Genomic DNA, 18,492 nt, shown 5'->3' on the forward strand with positions numbered 1-18,492 from the left:
CCTATTTGGAAACAGTCTGTTGTTCCATGTCCAGTTCTAACTGTTGCTTTCTGACCTGCATACAGGTTTCTCAAGAGGCAGGTCAGGTGGTCTGGTATTCCCATCTCTTGAAGAATTTTCCACAGTTGATTGTGATCCACACAGTCAAAGGCTTTGGCATAGTCAATAAAGCAGAAATAGATGTTTTCCTGGAACTCTCTTGCTTTTTCCATGATCCAGCAGATGTTGGCAATTTGGTCTCTGGTTCCTCTGCCTTTTCTAAAACCAGCTTGAACATCTGGAAGTTCACGGTTCACGTATTGCTGAAGCCTGGCTTGGAGAATTTTGACCATTACTTTACTAGCGTGTGAGATGAGTGCAGTTATGCAGTAGTTTGAACATTCTTTGGAGTTGCCTTTCTTTGGGATTGGAATGAAAACTGACCTTTTCCAGTCCTGTGGCCACTGCTGAGTTTTCCAAAGTTGCTGGCATATTGAGTGCAGCACTTCCACAGCATCATCTTTCAGGATTTGAAATAGCTCAACTGCAATTCCATCACGCCCACCAGCTTTGTTCCTGGTGATGCTTTCTAAGGCCCACTTGATTTCACATTCCAGGATACCTGGCTCTAGGTGAGTGATCACACCGTCGTGATTATCTTGCTCGTGAAGATCTTTCTTGTACAGTTCTTCTGTGTATTCTTGCCATCTCTTCTTAGTATCTTCTGCTTCTGTTAGGTCCATACCATTTCTGTCCTTTATCGAGCCCATCTTTGCACGAGATGTTCCCTTAGTACCTCTAATTTTCTTGACGAGATCTCTAGTCTTTCCCATTCTGTTGTTTTCCTCTATTTCTTTGCATTGATCACTGAAGAAGGCTTTCTTACCTCTTCTTGCTCTTCTTTGGAACTCTGCATTCAGACGCTTATATCTTTTCTTTTCTCCTTTGCTTCGAAAGTTTAAATCTAGTGTTAGAAAGTTTAAATGAGCCAATTTTCACAGAAGAAATGAATACAGTTATTACAAGAATTACACCCAAGAAGCACCTTGCTCAGATGTATTTATTGGTGAATTCTAGTAAACCATCAAAGATCAAATAGTCCCAAAGCTTTGTGACTTGTTTAAGAACATTTGAAAGCAGGGAAACGTCCCTAAGTTCTTTTAGGAAGCAAGTAGGATACTAACACATAAACATAGATACCAAAAGGCTGGGCGCCGAAGAATTGATGCTTTTTGAACTCTGGTGTTGGAGAAGACTCTTGAGAGTCCCTTGGACTGCAAGGAGATCCAACCAGTCCATTGTGGAGGAGATCAGCCCTGGCATTTCTTTGGAAGGAATGATGCTAAAGCTGAAACTCCAGTACTTTGGCCACCTCATGCGAAGAGTTGACTCATTGGAAAAGACTCTGGTGCTGGGAGGGATTGGGGGCAGGAGGAGAAGGGGACGACAGAGGATGAGATGGCTGGAGGGCATCACTGACTCGATGGACGTGAGTCTCGGTGAACTCTGGGAGTTGGTGATGGACAGGGAGGCCTGGCGTGCCTCGATTCACGGGGTCGCAAAGAGTCGGACACGACTGAGCGACTGATCTGATCTGATCTGATACTGTGATAAAGTGGGACTTATTCCATTAATACAAGGCTGGCTCTGTATTAGGCATTTCATTCATATCATTCACCACGGTAACATATTTAAAGACAAAGACCCTGATGTTGGGAGAGATTGAAGTCGAAAGGAGTAGGGAGCAGCAGAGAATGAGATGGTTAGACAGCATCACTGACTCAATACACATGAATCTGAGCAAACTCTGGGAGATAGGGGAGGACAGAGGAGCCTGGGTTGCAAAGAGTCAGACGTGACAACAGCAACTGAACAATAATCATATGACTATCATCACAGATGCCAAACCAATCTTTGGGAAACTTCAATAGGCATTCATGTTAAAAAAGGGAAAACTGAAGAAATAGGAATCAGGGGTGCATTATTAACATGATAAAAGCTATATAAGTAGTTCCTCATGCAAATACTTTATTTAGTGGGGGAGTACCAGAGGTTTTCCAATAAGGTCAGGAATAACAAAAGTATGCCCACTATATCACTCCTGTTCAGTCTTCAACAGCAAGCACTAGTCAGTTGACTAGAGAAACCAATAAGACTTTTAAGAATGGATAAGAAGATGTAAAGCCACCTCTATGTCCAGGTGATATCATCGCACACCTGAAGAGTCTTATAGAAACCATGACAAATTAACTAAAACAAAGAGAATTCAGCAAGGTAGTAGGATATAAAGTTACATACAAATATTATTAGTCTTTGTTTTACATACACACACACACATACACACACACACACAGCTGGAGGACATGTTTAGGAGAGAAAATCCCATATACAATGGCAATAACAAAGAGTAAGCGTATAGAAATAAACTTAATGAGAGCATCTATACAAGGATAATTTGTAAACACTCTTGAACAACATAGAAGGAAACTTGAATAAGTAGGAAGATTTTCAAAGACCTTAGATAGAATAACTCAGCACTAAAAAGATATTGATTCCCTCTAAAGTTATGTATACATTGAATATAATGTCAAAAATATCGGCGAACATTTGCATGGAGTTAGACCAATGGATAATTTAGTTCATATTTAAAAAAAAAAAAAAAACATGCAAGAATAGCCAGGATACAAGTAAAAAAGGAAAACCTATGAGTGAATAGGGAGAAGGCAATGGCACCCCACTCCAGTACTGTTGCCCGGAAAATCCCATGGATGGTAGGCATCCTGGTAGGCTGCAGTCCATGGGGTCGCTAAGAGTCAAGACAGGACTGAGCAACTTCACTTTCACTTTCCACTTTCATGCATTGGAGAAGGAAATGGCAACCCACTCCAGTGTTCCTTGCCTGGACAATCCCATGGACGGAGAAGCCTGGTGGGCTGCAGTCCATGGGGTCACACGGAGTCGGACACGACTGAAGCCACTTAGCAGCAGCAGCAGCAGCATGAGTGAATAGTAATCATATCAGACATAAAAGCACACTATAAAGCTCTAAATTTATACCACTTGGGTACCAGTACAGGAATAGACTAATAGGCCAGTGGCATAGAATAAAAATCTCAGAATAACACCAATTATAGTTGGGGATTTTAGTATATGATCCAAAGGCATGTAAAATCACTGAGGCAAAGATGAACATTCAATAAATGAGGCTGGAACAATTGAGACATTAAAAAAAAAAATCAGTGCAGATCCATGACATACCATCCACAAAAATAAACTGTAAATGGGTTTAGGAATCTAAACAAAAAAATGCAACCATAACAAAATCTTGAAGAAAATACGGCAGAATTTTTCTTCAATATCAGCATTGGGAAAGGCTTTCTAACTGTGACTGAAACTTCCAGAGGTGATTAAAGAAAAGAACATTCTATGTGACTAAAAATATTTTTTTTTTTAATGTATGGCAAGCTGCGAAGAGTGGACTCATTGGAAAAGACTCTGATGCTGGGAGGGATTGGGGGCAGGAGGAGAAGGGGACGACAGAGGATGACATGGCTGGATGGCATCTCTGACTCGATGGACGTGAGTCTGAGTGAACTCCGGGAGTTGGTGATGGACAGGGAGGCCTGGCGTGCTGCGGTTCACGGGGTCGCAAAGAGCTGGACACGACTGAGCGACTGAACTGAACTGAAGTGAAGGTGAAAGTGGCTCAGCCATAACACAACATAACTACAGATGCATTTAACATTTGGGCCAACAATCCTATTGCTGGAAATGAAACTGGAAGAGACATTACCACCAACACAAAAATGCGTGTACACAGGGTTATTCACTGCAGCATTGTTTGTATTAATCATTACGAAATGTTGAAAACAACTGAAATGCCCCTATGCTGCTGCTGCTGCTGCTGCTGCTAAGTCGCTTCAGTCGTGTCCGACTCTGTGGGACCCCAAAGACGGCAGCCCACCAGGGTCCCCGGTCCCTGGGATTCTCCAGGCAAGAACACTGGAGTGGGTTGCCATTTCCTTCTACAAGGCATGACAGTGAAAAGTGAAAGTGAAGTCACTCAGCCGTGTCCGACTCCTAGGGACCCCAGGGACCGCAGCCCACCAGGCTCCTCGGTCCATGGGATTTGCCAGACAAGAGTGCTGGAGTGGGTTGCCATTGCCTTCTCCGGAAATGCCCCTATAGAAGCCAGTGTAATCTAATGTAGCTATAAAAAAGAATGAAGGAGTACAGAATAAGGAGTTTTTTAATGAAATGCTGTTTATTGAAAAAGGAAAAGTGCAAAGAAGCTTTAGAAAATGCTATCTTTCATTTAATAAGCAATGGAACATAAGAAAACGCATATGTATCTATTCATTCGTGTAGAGTACTTACAGGAAAGATTCAACCAGATAACCAGATTGGTTATCTACAGGGGGATTGTGGAAAAGAAATGGGGAATGCGAAGGGGGTGGAAGACATGGGGAAAGAATCATACTCCTACAGTTTGTGTGTTTGTGTAGCCCTGAGTCTGAATCACAGTAGTGTTTCACATACCCCAAGATTAAGTGAAACATTAAAATGAACTAGGATATGGGGGGAGAGGGCAAACTCAAATTAGAAACACCAACAAATTAGCCTAAATATATTACAAATGAATGTCTTAACCACAAGAGAAGGAGTGAGGAGGAAAATAGCTAAGCTAAGCAACTTGGGCAAACAGTACTTTGATTGCATCCTTTGAGGCTTAACATATAAACAAGTGTACACAAACACAAGTCATCAGAACTGCTTCCAACAGGTGCGTGTTTTGTGTTCAGTCATTAAGTTGTACCCGACTTTTGCGATCCCTGTCTCTGTAGCACACCAGGTCTCCCCATCCTTCACTATCTCCTAGAGTTTGCTCAAATTCATGTCCATTAGGTCGGTCATACTATCTAACCATTTGCTAGCATTTCTGTAACTACATCATGTATAATCAGGTGTGAACAAATAAGTAGATACTGAAGATAAGGAGAGCCAGGTGAGACAAAGAGGTTACAAAAAAGACTAGAGTGGATGGTTGATGTATCGCATAAACCATCACAATATTGTAAACTCATTATCCTCCAGTTAAAATTAATTAATTAATTAATTTAAAAAAAAAAGAAGTACCAGTGTGAGCTCCTGGCTTTCACTATCTACAGAAATATCTAGAGAAATTCCAATGTATCTGGGAGCATAAGTATATACAGACAATATATTTCCTTCATTTACCAATGGAAAAGGAAGACCTAGCTGCAAGGAAACCCCAGTAGCAGCAATGAACATGCAGGGAGATATCAGTTACTAAATGTCATTTTCCAACGAAAGGAAACATGGGTTTTGGCAGAAGTGTTCTGATTTCAGGGTCACAAGATGAACAGGAATACCTTATAATGCCAGCAAGGAAGTACACAGAAAAGAACCATGTCATGCTCAAAGAACACACACCCCACAAGAAGGAGTTCCTAATCACCAAAGCTGGAAAAATGCAAGAAACTAAATAATGATATAATTTGATTATAAGTCAGAATATAACAAAGTTATTCACGACTCAATATTGACATAAAGAATTTGATTACTTATTTGGTTTGGTAATTAGAAATGCATTCTGTAAAATTTTGTAATTTGAAAATTTATAAAAATATGAGGGAGAAAAGACAGCTCTACAGAATTCCAACGAACAAATATGGTAGGAATAAGGAAACAGAAAGTCACCTTTTAGTCATATTTGTTGTAGGCCAAATCAACAGATGAATTTTAAAAGCAGTGAATAAAAGTCTGAGAAGAATCCTATCCCTCTTTTTGGCTCCGAGCAAGAATTCCCTAGCCCAAGAGCAGCCTTATCATAGGAACCGGCGACAGGGTCTGCTTGCCCCTATCAGGTTTTGGTTCCCCACCAGTCCACAGAAGTATTCAAACAAGCTAATCACATCCTTCCTTGAGAACCAAGGGTCACCACCATCTCTTGTTACCACAGGTAACCTCCCACAGCCCTGCTTGTTCATTCTCTTCCGGAGCCATGACTCCCCTGAGGCTCGACCTAGCCAGTAGTATCCTCTTCCCTCAGGCAGTGAGTGAACAGTACTGAGAAGCTGCTGTGGGTAGCACCTGTCCAGTGTCAGGTGTGTATGTTCAGCAGCCACCCCCAGATCCCTATGGTAGAAATCACTCCATCACCATTAGAACGAAGGAGAGGAAATAAAACAGGTATTATTGCCAAAAATGTGTAACTTTCATCTAATCCTAAGAAAACACCAGACAAACCCAAACTGACAGACATTGTATAAAATACCTGAGCAGTATCTCCAAAACTGTCACCGTTGGGAAAGACCCAGAAAGCTTGAGGAATTCTCAGCGTGGGGGAGACTAAAGAGAAATGATGGCCAAATGTGGTATCCGGAATGGGATGCTGGGACAGAAAAAGGAGATTACCGGGATAAATGATAGAATTCAAATAAAGTATGTAAATTAGTTAATAGTACTGCATCAATATTAATTTTCAATTTTCATAATTTTTATATGCCTATGGAAGATGTTAACATTAGGGAAATCTGGATGAAGGTTTTCTATACTGTTTTTTGCAAACTTCTGTTAGGTCTAAAGTTACTTCAAAAAAACATTTTTTGAAAGATTCACTCACTGCTAAAAGGAAACATAACGGTATCTGTGTGATAAATTGCTTCAGTATGGTCCGACTCTTTGCCACCCTATGGACTGTAAGCTACCAGGTTCTTCTGTCCACTGGATTCTCCAGGGAAGAATGCTGGAGTGGGTTTCCATGTCCTCCTCCACGGGATCTTCCTGACCCAGGGATCAAACCCAAGTCTCTTAGGTTTCCTGCGCTGGCAGGTGGGGCCTTTACCAGCTGAGCCACAGGGGAAGCCCCACGGTTATACTATAAATCTTACCTTTTAGTAATAGTTCAACCAATTGAAATACGGTCAGGAGGATGGATATAAAGATGGATAAATGTCCGTGCCTCGTGATCCATTAAAAAACTATTTCAAAGTGGTTTGAAAGTGAGAGTGTTAGTTTCTCAGTCATGTCTGACTCTTTGTGCTTCCATGGACTGTAGCCTGCCAGGCTCCTCTGTCCATGGGATTCTCCCGGCAAGAATACTGGAGTGGATTGTCATGTCCTGTCTAGAGGGCCCATTAATATAAAGGAAAGTGCAACCATTTCCAAGGTGTAGATGAATATTTATCTGCTCCTGGTGGCTCAGACGGTAAAGAATCGGCCTACAATCAAGGAGACCTGGGTTCGATTTCTGGGCATTATCAATACGAACCACAAAAATAATTAGATGCAAACAAATACGATTTTTGTAGAGGAGCGCAACACGATCGAGGGATTTTATTTCATTTTATTGGATCGAGGGATTTTAAAGAGAGCAAGAAATGATTAACCACAAAATTGAAGCTAATCACAGGTGAGGAAAGAGGGTTACTCAGAGGGTGGACAGGAGAGTTGGCCGGCGAGCAATTCAATCCATTGCCTTTCTTATTAATCCCGAAACTTTGGTCCTAGGTAATTTCATTTATATCAGTAGAGACAGAGTTTGTAGAAAGAATACCGTTGAGATACCTGACTGGAAGAAGAGTCGGAAAACAGTCGAGACGTCCAAGACCCGAGCAGTGGCAGCGCGTCCCTCCCTCTCCACAGGCCGCTGCCAACAAGCCGCAGCGCTGGAGGCTACTGGCGTCCTAACGGGTCCTCGCCAGAAGAGCACTTGGATTGGTGTAGCTCAGGTCACATGCCACCCACTCACTCAATCAGCTAGGTACCGGGAGGTGGGGCCAAGTTCTAGACCCGCCCACATAGCAGAGAGGCTTATGGGTGAGAAGGTTCCCCTCAGGCGCCAGCGCCTCAGCTCTAGAACCCCTTGGGTGGAAAGCTGGGCACAAGGTCTCTCTGTGTGGCCTAGATACCGCCTGGTCAGGGTTTCTGCCAGGCCAGGACTCAAACTCAGAGAACTGATGTCCACATCGATGGGCTTTGCAACAGAGACTGAACTTAAAAACAATTGGCCCCTTAACGAAAAAGAGGCTTCTCGGGTGGCGCTAGTGGTAAAGAACCCGCCTGCCAATGCAGGAGATGTCAGGGTCCAGGTTCGATCCCTGGGTCAGGACGATCCCCTGGAGGAGGTCACGGCAACCCACTCCAGTATCCTTTTTTTGTTTGTTTGTTTTTCAGTCCAGCATTCTTGCCTGGAGAATCCCATGGACGAGGGGCCTGGTGGGCGACTTAGCACTTGATGAAAAAAGCCATCAAACTTTAGTGTCCACAGGGCTCTCCTACGGTACACAAGGTGTTGAGTCCACACCAGATAGGGAAGAAAGTATCCTGGCCTCTGTGCAGTAAAGCCAGCAAAGCAGTGACATTGACATTTGACAAAAGCAGCATAAAGGAGAAAACTGCATGCATTCTAAGTTGCTTCAGTCTTGTCCGACTCTTTGTGACCCCATGAACTGTGAAGCCCATCAGGTCCCTCTGTCCAGGACATTGTCCAGGGAAGAATGCTGGAGTGGGTTTCCATGTCCTCCTCCACGGGATCTTCTTGACCCAGGGATCAAACTCAAGTCTCTTAGGTTCCCTGCATTGGCAGGTGGGGCCTTTACCAGCTGAGCCACAGGGGAAGCCCCACGGTTATACTATAAATCTTACCTTTTAGTAATAGTTCAACCAATTGAAATACGGTCAGGAGGATGGATATAAAGATGGATAAATGTCCGTGCCTCGTGATCCATTAAAAAACTATTTCAAAGTGGTTTGAAAGTGAGAGTGTTAGTTTCTCAGTCATGTCTGACTCTTTGTGCTTCCATGGACTGTAGCCTGCCAGGCTCCTCTGTCCATGGGATTCTCCCGGCAAGAATACTGGAGTGGATTGTCATGTCCTGTCTAGAGGGCCCATTAATATAAAGGAAAGTGCAACCATTTCCAAGGTGTAGATGAATATTTATCTGCTCCTGGTGGCTCAGACGGTAAAGAATCGGCCTACAATCAAGGAGACCTGGGTTCGATTTCTGGGCATTATCAATACGAACCACAAAAATAATTAGATGCAAACAAATATGGTTTTTTTAGAGGAGCGCAACATGATCGAGGGATTTTATTTCATTTTTTTGGATCGAGGGATTTTAAAGAGAGCAAGAAATGATTAACCACAAAATTGAAGCTAATCACAGGTGAGGAAAGAGGGTTACTCAGAGGGTGGACAGGAGAGTTGGCCGGCGAGCAATTCAATCGATTGCCTTTCTTATTAATCCCCAAACTTTGGTCCTAGGTAATTTCATTTATATCAGTAGAGACAGAGTTTGTAGAAAGAATACCGTTGAGATACCTGACTGGAAGAAGAGTCGGAAAACAGTTGAGACGTCCAAGACCCGAGCAGTGGCAGCGCGTCCCTCCCTCTCCACAGGCCGCTGCCAACAAGCCGCAGTGCTGGAGGCTACTGGCGTCCTAACGTGTCCTCGCCAGAAGAGCACTTGGATTGGTGTAGCTCAGGTCACATGCCACCCACTCACTCAATCAGCTAGGTACCGGGAGGCGGGGCCAAGTTCTAGACCCGCCCACATAGCAGAGAGGCTTATGGGTGAGAAGGTTCCCCTCAGGCGCCAGCGCCTCGGCTCTAGAACCCCTTGGGTGGAAAGCTGGGCACAAGGTCTCTCTGTGTGGCCTAGATACCGCCTGGCCAGGGTTTCTGCCAGGCCAGGGCTCAAACTCAGAGAACTGATGTCCACATCGATGGGCTTTGCAACAGAGACTGAACTTAAAAACAATTGGCCCCTTAACGAAAAAGAAGCTTCTCGGGTGGCGCTAGTGGTAAAGAACCCGCCTGCCAATGCAGGAGATGTCAGGGTCCAGGTTCGATCCCTGGGTCAGGACGATCCCCTGGAGGAGGTCACGGCAACCCACTCCAGTATCCTTTGTTTTTGTTTTTCAGTCCAGTATTCTTGCCTGGAGAATCCCATGGACGAGGGGCCTGGTGGGCGACGTAGCACTTGATGAAAAAAGCCATCAAACTTTAGTGTCCACAGGGCTCTCCTACGGTACACAAGGTGTTGAGTCCACACCAGATAGGGAAGAAAGTATCCTGGCCTCTGTGCAGTAAAGCCAGCAAAGCAGTGACATTGACATTTGACAAAAGCAGCATAAAGGAGAAGACTGCATGCATTCTAAGTTGCTTCAGTCTTGTCCGACTCTTTGTGACCCCATGAACTGTGAAGCCCATCAGGTCCCTCTGTCCAGGGGATTCTCCAGGCAAGACAGCTGGAGTGAGAGGCCATGCCCTTCTCTGGGGAAGGAGAAAACTGCCGCCCCTTTAATAGCAAGGGGCATTCAGGGTATTTGTGTCCAACCTTCTCAGCCTGCAATGTGGGAGACCTTGGTTCGATTCCTGGGTTGGGAAGATCCACTGGAGAAGGGATAGGCTACCCACTCCAGTATTCTTGGGCTTTCCTTGTGGCTCAGCCGCTAAAGAATCTGCCCAACAATGTGGGAGACCTGGGTTCGATCCCTGGGTTAAGAAGATCCCCTGGAGAAGGGAAAGGCTGCCCACTCCTGCATTCTGGCCTGGAGAATTCCATGGACTGTATAGTCCATGGGGTCACGGAGAGTCGCACACAACTGAGCAACTTTCACTTTCACTTTCTCCCTGAAATCCTGACTCCACTGTTGGTTTCTTATTCTCTTCCCAGTTGTTTAAAACTTTTCAGAATACAATACATTTTATTTATATGCTCTTTTTCTAATTTGGCCATCTCCTTCTGGTGGAAAAATATAAATTCCTGGAGGGCGGGAATCTTTGTTTATTTGTTCATTAACATATCCTTATAGTAATGCTTGGTATAATGTATACATCAACATTTGTTCAATGAATTGTTCTCCAGCCATACTAGCCTATTTTTTGTGCCTCTGACCCTAACTCTAACTCAGCAAGCATGTTTTCACACCATTATGTATTTTCCTGTAACAACTTGCCCACAGATGTTCCTATAACCACCATCCTTACTAGGTTCACTTCTCTGCTCACCTCATTAGCCAAGGCTTACTTTTCTTCATGACACCTAGCATTTGATCCTAGTTTTTCTGAGTATGTTTCGTTTCTCTGATTTGTTGCTGTTTCTACTTTGCTTTAGTTTAGGTTTGCTGTTTTTCTGTTTTCTTTTCTCAACATTTCTTTCTTATACTCTTTTAATTGCCGCTAAAGAAGTAAACCATCCATGACTGCTTTAATTTTTGCCATATAATGCCATCTTTCAGTAGATGGGGGTAATGGCATTAAATATCTTAAACTGGATCCCTGGTTTCATGACTTTACCACTTCAGATCAGATCAGATCAGTCGCTCAGTCGTGTCCGACTCTTTGCGACCCCGTGAATCGAGGCACGCCAGGCCTCCCTGTCCATCACCAACTCCCGGAGTTCACTCAGACTCACGTCCACCGAGTCAGTGATGCCATCCAGCCATCTCATCCTCTGTCGTCCCCTTCTCCTCCTGCCCCCAATCCCTCCCAGCATCAGGGTCTTTTCCAATGAGTCAACTCTTCGCATGAGGTGGCCAAAGTATTGGACGTTCGGCTTCAGCATCAGTCGTTCCAATGAACACCCAGGACTGACCTCCTTTAGGATGGACTGGTTGGATCTCCTTGAAGTCCAAGGGACTCTCAAGAGTTTTCTCCAACACCACGGTTCAAAAGCATCAATTCTTCAGTGCTTAGCTTTCTTTATAGTCCAAATCTCACATCCATACATGACCACCGGAAAAACCATAGCCTTGACTAGACGGACCGTTGTTGACAAACTAATGTCTCTGCTTTTCAATATGCTGTCTGGGTTGGTCATAACTTTCCTTCCAAGGAGTCAGCGTCTTTTAATTTCATGGCTGCAGTCACCATCTGCAGTGATTTTGGAGCCCAGAAAAACAAAGTCAGCCACTATTTCCACTGTTTCCCCATCTATTTGCCATGGATGAGACCAGATGCCATGATCGTCGTTTTCTGAATGTTGAGCTTTCTTTAAGCCAACGTTTTCGCTCTCCTCTTTCACTTTCATCAAGAGGCTCTTTAGTTCTTTTTCACTTTCTGCCATAAGGGTGGTGTCATCTGCATATCTGACGTTATTGATATTTCTCCCGGTAATCTTGATTCCAGCTTGTGCTTCCTCCAGCCCAGCGTTTCTCAAGATGTACTCTGCATATAAGTTGAACAAGCACGGTGACAATATACAGCCTTGCCGTACTCCTTTTCCTATTTGGAAACAGTCTGTTGTTCCATGTCCAGTTCTAACTGTTGCTTTCTGACCTGCATACAGGTTTCTCAAGAGGCAGGTCAGGTGGTCTGGTATTCCCATCTCTTGAAGAATTTTCCACAGTTGATTGTGATCCACACAGTCAAAGGCTTTGGCATAGTCAATAAAGCAGAAATAGATGTTTTCCTGGAACTCTCTTGCTTTTTCCATGATCCAGCAGATGTTGGCAATTTGGTCTCTGGTTCCTCTGCCTTTTCTAAAACCAGCTTGAACATCTGGAAGTTCACGGTTCACGTATTGCTGAAGCCTGGCTTGGAGAATTTTGACCATTACTTTACTAGCGTGTGAGATGAGTGCAGTTATGCAGTAGTTTGAACATTCTTTGGAGTTGCCTTTCTTTGGGATTGGAATGAAAACTGACCTTTTCCAGTCCTGTGGCCACTGCTGAGTTTTCCAAAGTTGCTGGCATATTGAGTGCAGCACTTCCACAGCATCATCTTTCAGGATTTGAAATAGCTCAACTGCAATTCCATCACGCCCACCAGCTTTGTTCCTGGTGATGCTTTCTAAGGCCCACTTGATTTCACATTCCAGGATACCTGGCTCTAGGTGAGTGATCACACCGTCGTGATTATCTTGCTCGTGAAGATCTTTCTTGTACAGTTCTTCTGTGTATTCTTGCCATCTCTTCTTAGTATCTTCTGCTTCTGTTAGGTCCATACCATTTCTGTCCTTTATCGAGCCCATCTTTGCACGAGATGTTCCCTTAGTACCTCTAATTTTCTTGACGAGATCTCTAGTCTTTCCCATTCTGTTGTTTTCCTCTATTTCTTTGCATTGATCACTGAAGAAGGCTTTCTTACCTCTTCTTGCTCTTCTTTGGAACTCTGCATTCAGACGCTTATATCTTTTCTTTTCTCCTTTGCTTCGAAAGTTTAAATCTAGTGTTAGAAAGTTTAAATGAGCCAATTTTCACAGAAGAAATGAATACAGTTATTACAAGAATTACACCCAAGAAGCACCTTGCTCAGATGTATTTATTGGTGAATTCTAGTAAACCATCAAAGATCAAATAGTCCCAAAGCTTTGTGACTTGTTTAAGAACATTTGAAAGCAGGGAAACGTCCCTAAGTTCTTTTAGGAAGCAAGTAGGATACTAACACATAAACATAGATACCAAAAGGCTGGGCGCCGAAGAATTGATGCTTTTTGAACTCTGGTGTTGGAGAAGACTCTTGAGAGTCCCTTGGACTGCAAGGAGATCCAACCAGTCCATTGTGGAGGAGATCAGCCCTGGCATTTCTTTGGAAGGAATGATGCTAAAGCTGAAACTCCAGTACTTTGGCCACCTCATGCGAAGAGTTGACTCATTGGAAAAGACTCTGGTGCTGGGAGGGATTGGGGGCAGGAGGAGAAGGGGACGACAGAGGATGAGATGGCTGGAGGGCATCACTGACTCGATGGACGTGAGTCTCGGTGAACTCTGGGAGTTGGTGATGGACAGGGAGGCCTGGCGTGCCTCGATTCACGGGGTCGCAAAGAGTCGGACACGACTGAGCGACTGATCTGATCTGATCTGATACTGTGATAAAGTGGGACTTATTCCATTAATACAAGGCTGGCTCTGTATTAGGCATTTCATTCATATCATTCACCACGGTAACATATTTAAAGACAAAGACCCTGATGTTGGGAGAGATTGAAGTCGAAAGGAGTAGGGAGCAGCAGAGAATGAGATGGTTAGACAGCATCACTGACTCAATACACATGAATCTGAGCAAACTCTGGGAGATAGGGGAGGACAGAGGAGCCTGGGTTGCAAAGAGTCAGACGTGACAACAGCAACTGAACAATAATCATATGACTATCATCACAGATGCCAAACCAATCTTTGGGAAACTTCAATAGGCATTCATGTTAAAAAAGGGAAAACTGAAGAAATAGGAATCAGGGGTGCATTATTAACATGATAAAAGCTATATAAGTAGTTCCTCATGCAAATACTTTATTTAGTGGGGGAGTACCAGAGGTTTTCCAATAAGGTCAGGAATAACAAAAGTATGCCCACTATATCACTCCTGTTCAGTCTTCAACAGCAAGCACTAGTCAGTTGACTAGAGAAACCAATAAGACTTTTAAGAATGGATAAGAAGATGTAAAGCCACCTCTATGTCCAGGTGATATCATCGCACACCTGAAGAGTCTTATAGAAACCATGACAAATTAACTAAAACAAAGAGAATTCAGCAAGGTAGTAGGATATAAAGTTACATACAAATATTATTAGTCTTTGTTTTACATACACACACACACACACACACACACACACACACAGCTGGAGGACATGTTTAGGAGAGAAAATCCCATATACAATGGCAATAACAAAGAGTAAGCGTATAGAAATAAACTTAATGAGAGCATCTATACAAGGATAATTTGTAAACACTCTTGAACAACATAGAAGGAAACTTGAATAAGTAGGAAGATTTTCAAAGACCTTAGATAGAATAACTCAGCACTAAAAAGATATTGATTCCCTCTAAAGTTATGTATACATTGAATATAATGTCAAAAATATCGGCAAACATTTGCATGGAGTTAGACCAATGGATAATTTAGTTCATATTTAAAAAAAAAAAAAAACATGCAAGAATAGCCAGGATACAAGTAAAAAAGGAAAACCTATGAGTGAATAGGGAGAAGGCAATGGCACCCCACTCCAGTACTGTTGCCCGGAAAATCCCATGGATGGTAGGCGTCCTGGTAGGCTGCAGTCCATGGGGTCGCTAAGAGTCAAGACAGGACTGAGCAACTTCACTTTCACTTTCCACTTTCATGCATTGGAGAAGGAAATGGCAACCCACTCCAGTGTTCCTTGCCTGGACAATCCCATGGACGGAGAAGCCTGGTGGGCTGCAGTCCATGGGGTCACACGGAGTCGGACACGACTGAAGCCACTTAGCAGCAGCAGCAGCAGCATGAGTGAATAGTAATCATATCAGACATAAAAGCACACTATAAAGCTCTAAATTTATACCACTTGGGTACCAGTACAGGAATAGACTAATAGGCCAGTGGCACAGAATAAAAATCTCAGAATAACACCAATTATAGTTGGGGATTTTAGTATATGATCCAAAGGCATGTAAAATCACTGAGGCAAAGATGAACATTCAATAAATGAGGCTGGAACAATTGAGACATTAAAAAAAAAAATCAGTGCAGATCCATGACATACCATCCACAAAAATAAACTGTAAATGGGTTTAGGAATCTAAACAAAAAAATGCAACCATAACAAAATCTTGAAGAAAATACGGCAGAATTTTTCTTCAATATCAGCATTGGGAAAGGCTTTCTAACTGTGACTGAAACTTCCAGAGGTGATTAAAGAAAAGAACATTCTATGTGACTAAAAAGATTTTTTTTTTTCATGTATGGCAAGTTGCGAAGAGTGGACTCATTGGAAAAGACTCTGATGCTGGGAGGGATTGGGGGCAGGAGGAGAAGGGGACGACAGAGGATGACATGGCTGGATGGCATCTCTGACTCGATGGACGTGAGTCTGAGTGAACTCCGGGAGTTGGTGATGGACAGGGAGGCCTGGCGTGCTGCGGTTCACGGGGTCGCAAAGAGCTGGACACGACTGAGCGACTGAACTGAACTGAAGTGAAGGTGAAAGTGGCTCAGCCATAACACAACATAACTACAGATGCATTTAACATTTGGGCCAACAATCCTATTGCTGGAAATGAAACTGGAAGAGACATTACCACCAACACAAAAATGCGTGTACACAGGGTTATTCACTGCAGCATTGTTTGTATTAATCATTACGAAATGTTGAAAACAACTGAAATGCCCCTATGCTGCTGCTGCTGCTGCTGCTGCTGCTGCTGCTAAGTCGCTTCAGTCGTGTCCGACTCTGTGGGACCCCAAAGACGGCAGCCCACCAGGGTCCCCGGTCCCTGGGATTCTCCAGGCAAGAACACTGGAGTGGGTTGCCATTTCCTTCTACAAGGCATGACAGTGAAAAGTGAAAGTGAAGTCACTCAGCCGTGTCCGACTCCTAGGGACCCCAGGGACCGCAGCCCACCAGGCTCCTCGGTCCATGGGATTTGCCAGACAAGAGTGCTGGAGTGGGTTGCCATTGCCTTCTCCGGAAATGCCCCTATAGAAGCCAGTGTAATCTAATGTAGCTATAAAAAAGAATGAAGGAGTACAGAATAAGGAGTTTTTTAATGAAATGCTGTTTATTGAAAAAGGAAAAGTGCAAAGAAGCTTTAGAAAATGCTATCTTTCATTTAATAAGCAATGGAACATAAGAAAACGCATATGTATCTATTCATTCGTGTACAGTACATACAGGAAAGATTCAACCAGATAACCAGATTGGTTATCTACAGGGGGATTGTGGAAAAGAAATGGGGAATGCGAAGGGGGTGGAAGACATGGGGAAAGAATCATACTCCTACAGTATGTGTGTTTGTGTAGCCCTGAGTCTGAATCACAGTAGTGTTTCACATACCCCAAGATTAAGTGAAACATTAAAATGAACTAGGATATGGGGGGAGAGGGCAAACTCAAATTAGAAACACCAACAAATTAGCCTAAATATATTACAAATGAATGTCTTAACCACAAGAGAAGGAGTGAGGAGGAAAATAGCTAAGCTAAGCAACTTGGGCAAACAGTACTTTGATTGCATCCTTTGAGGCTTAACATATAAACAAGTGTACACAAACACAAGTCATCAGAACTGCTTCCAACAGGTGCGTGTTTTGTGTTCAGTCATTAAGTTGTACCCGACTTTTGCGATCCCTGTCTCTGTAGCACACCAGGTCTCCCCATCCTTCACTATCTCCTAGAGTTTGCTCAAATTCATGTCCATTAGGTCGGTCATACTATCTAACCATTTGCTAGCATTTCTGTAACTACATCATGTATAATCAGGTGTGAACAAATAAGTAGATACTGAAGATAAGGAGAGCCAGGTGAGACAAAGAGGTTACAAAAAAGACTAGAGTGGATGGTTGATGTATCGCATAAACCATCACAATATTGTAAACTCATTATCCTCCAGTTAAAATTAATTAATTAATTAATTTAAAAAAAAAGAAGTACCAGTGTGAGCTCCTGGCTTTCACTATCTACAGAAATATCTAGAGAAATTCCAATGTATCTGGGAGCATAAGTATATACAGACAATATATTTCCTTCATTTACCAATGGAAAAGGAAGACCTAGCTGCAAGGAAACCCCAGTAGCAGCAATGAACATGCAGGGAGATATCAGTTACTAAATGTCATTTTCCAACGAAAGGAAACATGGGTTTTGGCAGAAGTGTTCTGATTTCAGGGTCACAAGATGAACAGGAATACCTTATAATGCCAGCAAGGAAGTACACAGAAAAGAACCATGTCATGCTCAAAGAACACACACCCCACAAGAAGGAGTTCCTAATCACCAAAGCTGGAAAAATGCAAGAAACTAAATAATGATATAATTTGATTATAAGTCAGAATATAACAAAGTTATTCACGACTCAATATTGACATAAAGAATTTGATTACTTATTTGGTTTGGTAATTAGAAATGCATTCTGTAAAATTTTGTAATTTGAAAATTTATAAAAATATGAGGGAGAAAAGACAGCTCTACAGAATTCCAACGAACAAATATGGTAGGAATAAGGAAACAGAAAGTCACCTTTTAGTCATATTTGTTGTAGGCCAAATCAACAGATGAATTTTAAAAGCAGTGAATAAAAGTCTGAGAAGAATCCTATCCCTCTTTTTGGCTCCGAGCAAGAATTCCCCTAGCCCAAGAGCAGCCTTATCATAGGAACCGGCGACAGGGTCTGCTTGCCCCTATCAGGTTTTGGTTCCCCACCAGTCCACAGAAGTATTCAAACAAGCTAATCACATCCTTCCTTGAGAACCAAGGGTCACCACCATCTCTTGTTACCACAGGTAACCTCCCACAGCCCTGCTTGTTCATTCTCTTCCGGAGCCATGACTCCCCTGAGGCTCGACCTAGCCAGTAGTATCCTCTTCCCTCAGGCAGTGAGTGAACAGTACTGAGAAGCTGCTGTGGGTAGCACCTGTCCAGTGTCAGGTGTGTATGTTCAGCAGCCACCCCCAGATCCCTATGGTAGAAATCACTCCATCACCATTAGAACGAAGGAGAGGAAATAAAACAGGTATTATTGCCAAAAATGTGTAACTTTCATCTAATCCTAAGAAAACACCAGACAAAC

The 18,492-nt window shown here is 43.1% G+C and overlaps 1 protein-coding gene across 1 annotated transcript in view; it reads right to left on the reverse strand.

Moving 5' to 3' along the window:
* Positions 1–18,492, reverse strand: part of LOC133242576 (uncharacterized) — a 110,612-nt gene that overhangs the window by 7,149 nt on the left and 84,971 nt on the right. The window contains exon 10 of the mRNA XM_061408760.1: positions 6,278–6,394. Within this exon, the coding sequence (XP_061264744.1) occupies positions 6,278–6,394 (117 nt within the window). The remainder of the gene's footprint in view (positions 1–6,277; positions 6,395–18,492) is intronic.

Source organism: Bos javanicus, chromosome X, assembly GCF_032452875.1.
Source record: "Bos javanicus breed banteng chromosome X, ARS-OSU_banteng_1.0, whole genome shotgun sequence".
In the NCBI taxonomy this organism is placed as follows: Eukaryota; Metazoa; Chordata; class Mammalia; order Artiodactyla; family Bovidae; genus Bos; species Bos javanicus.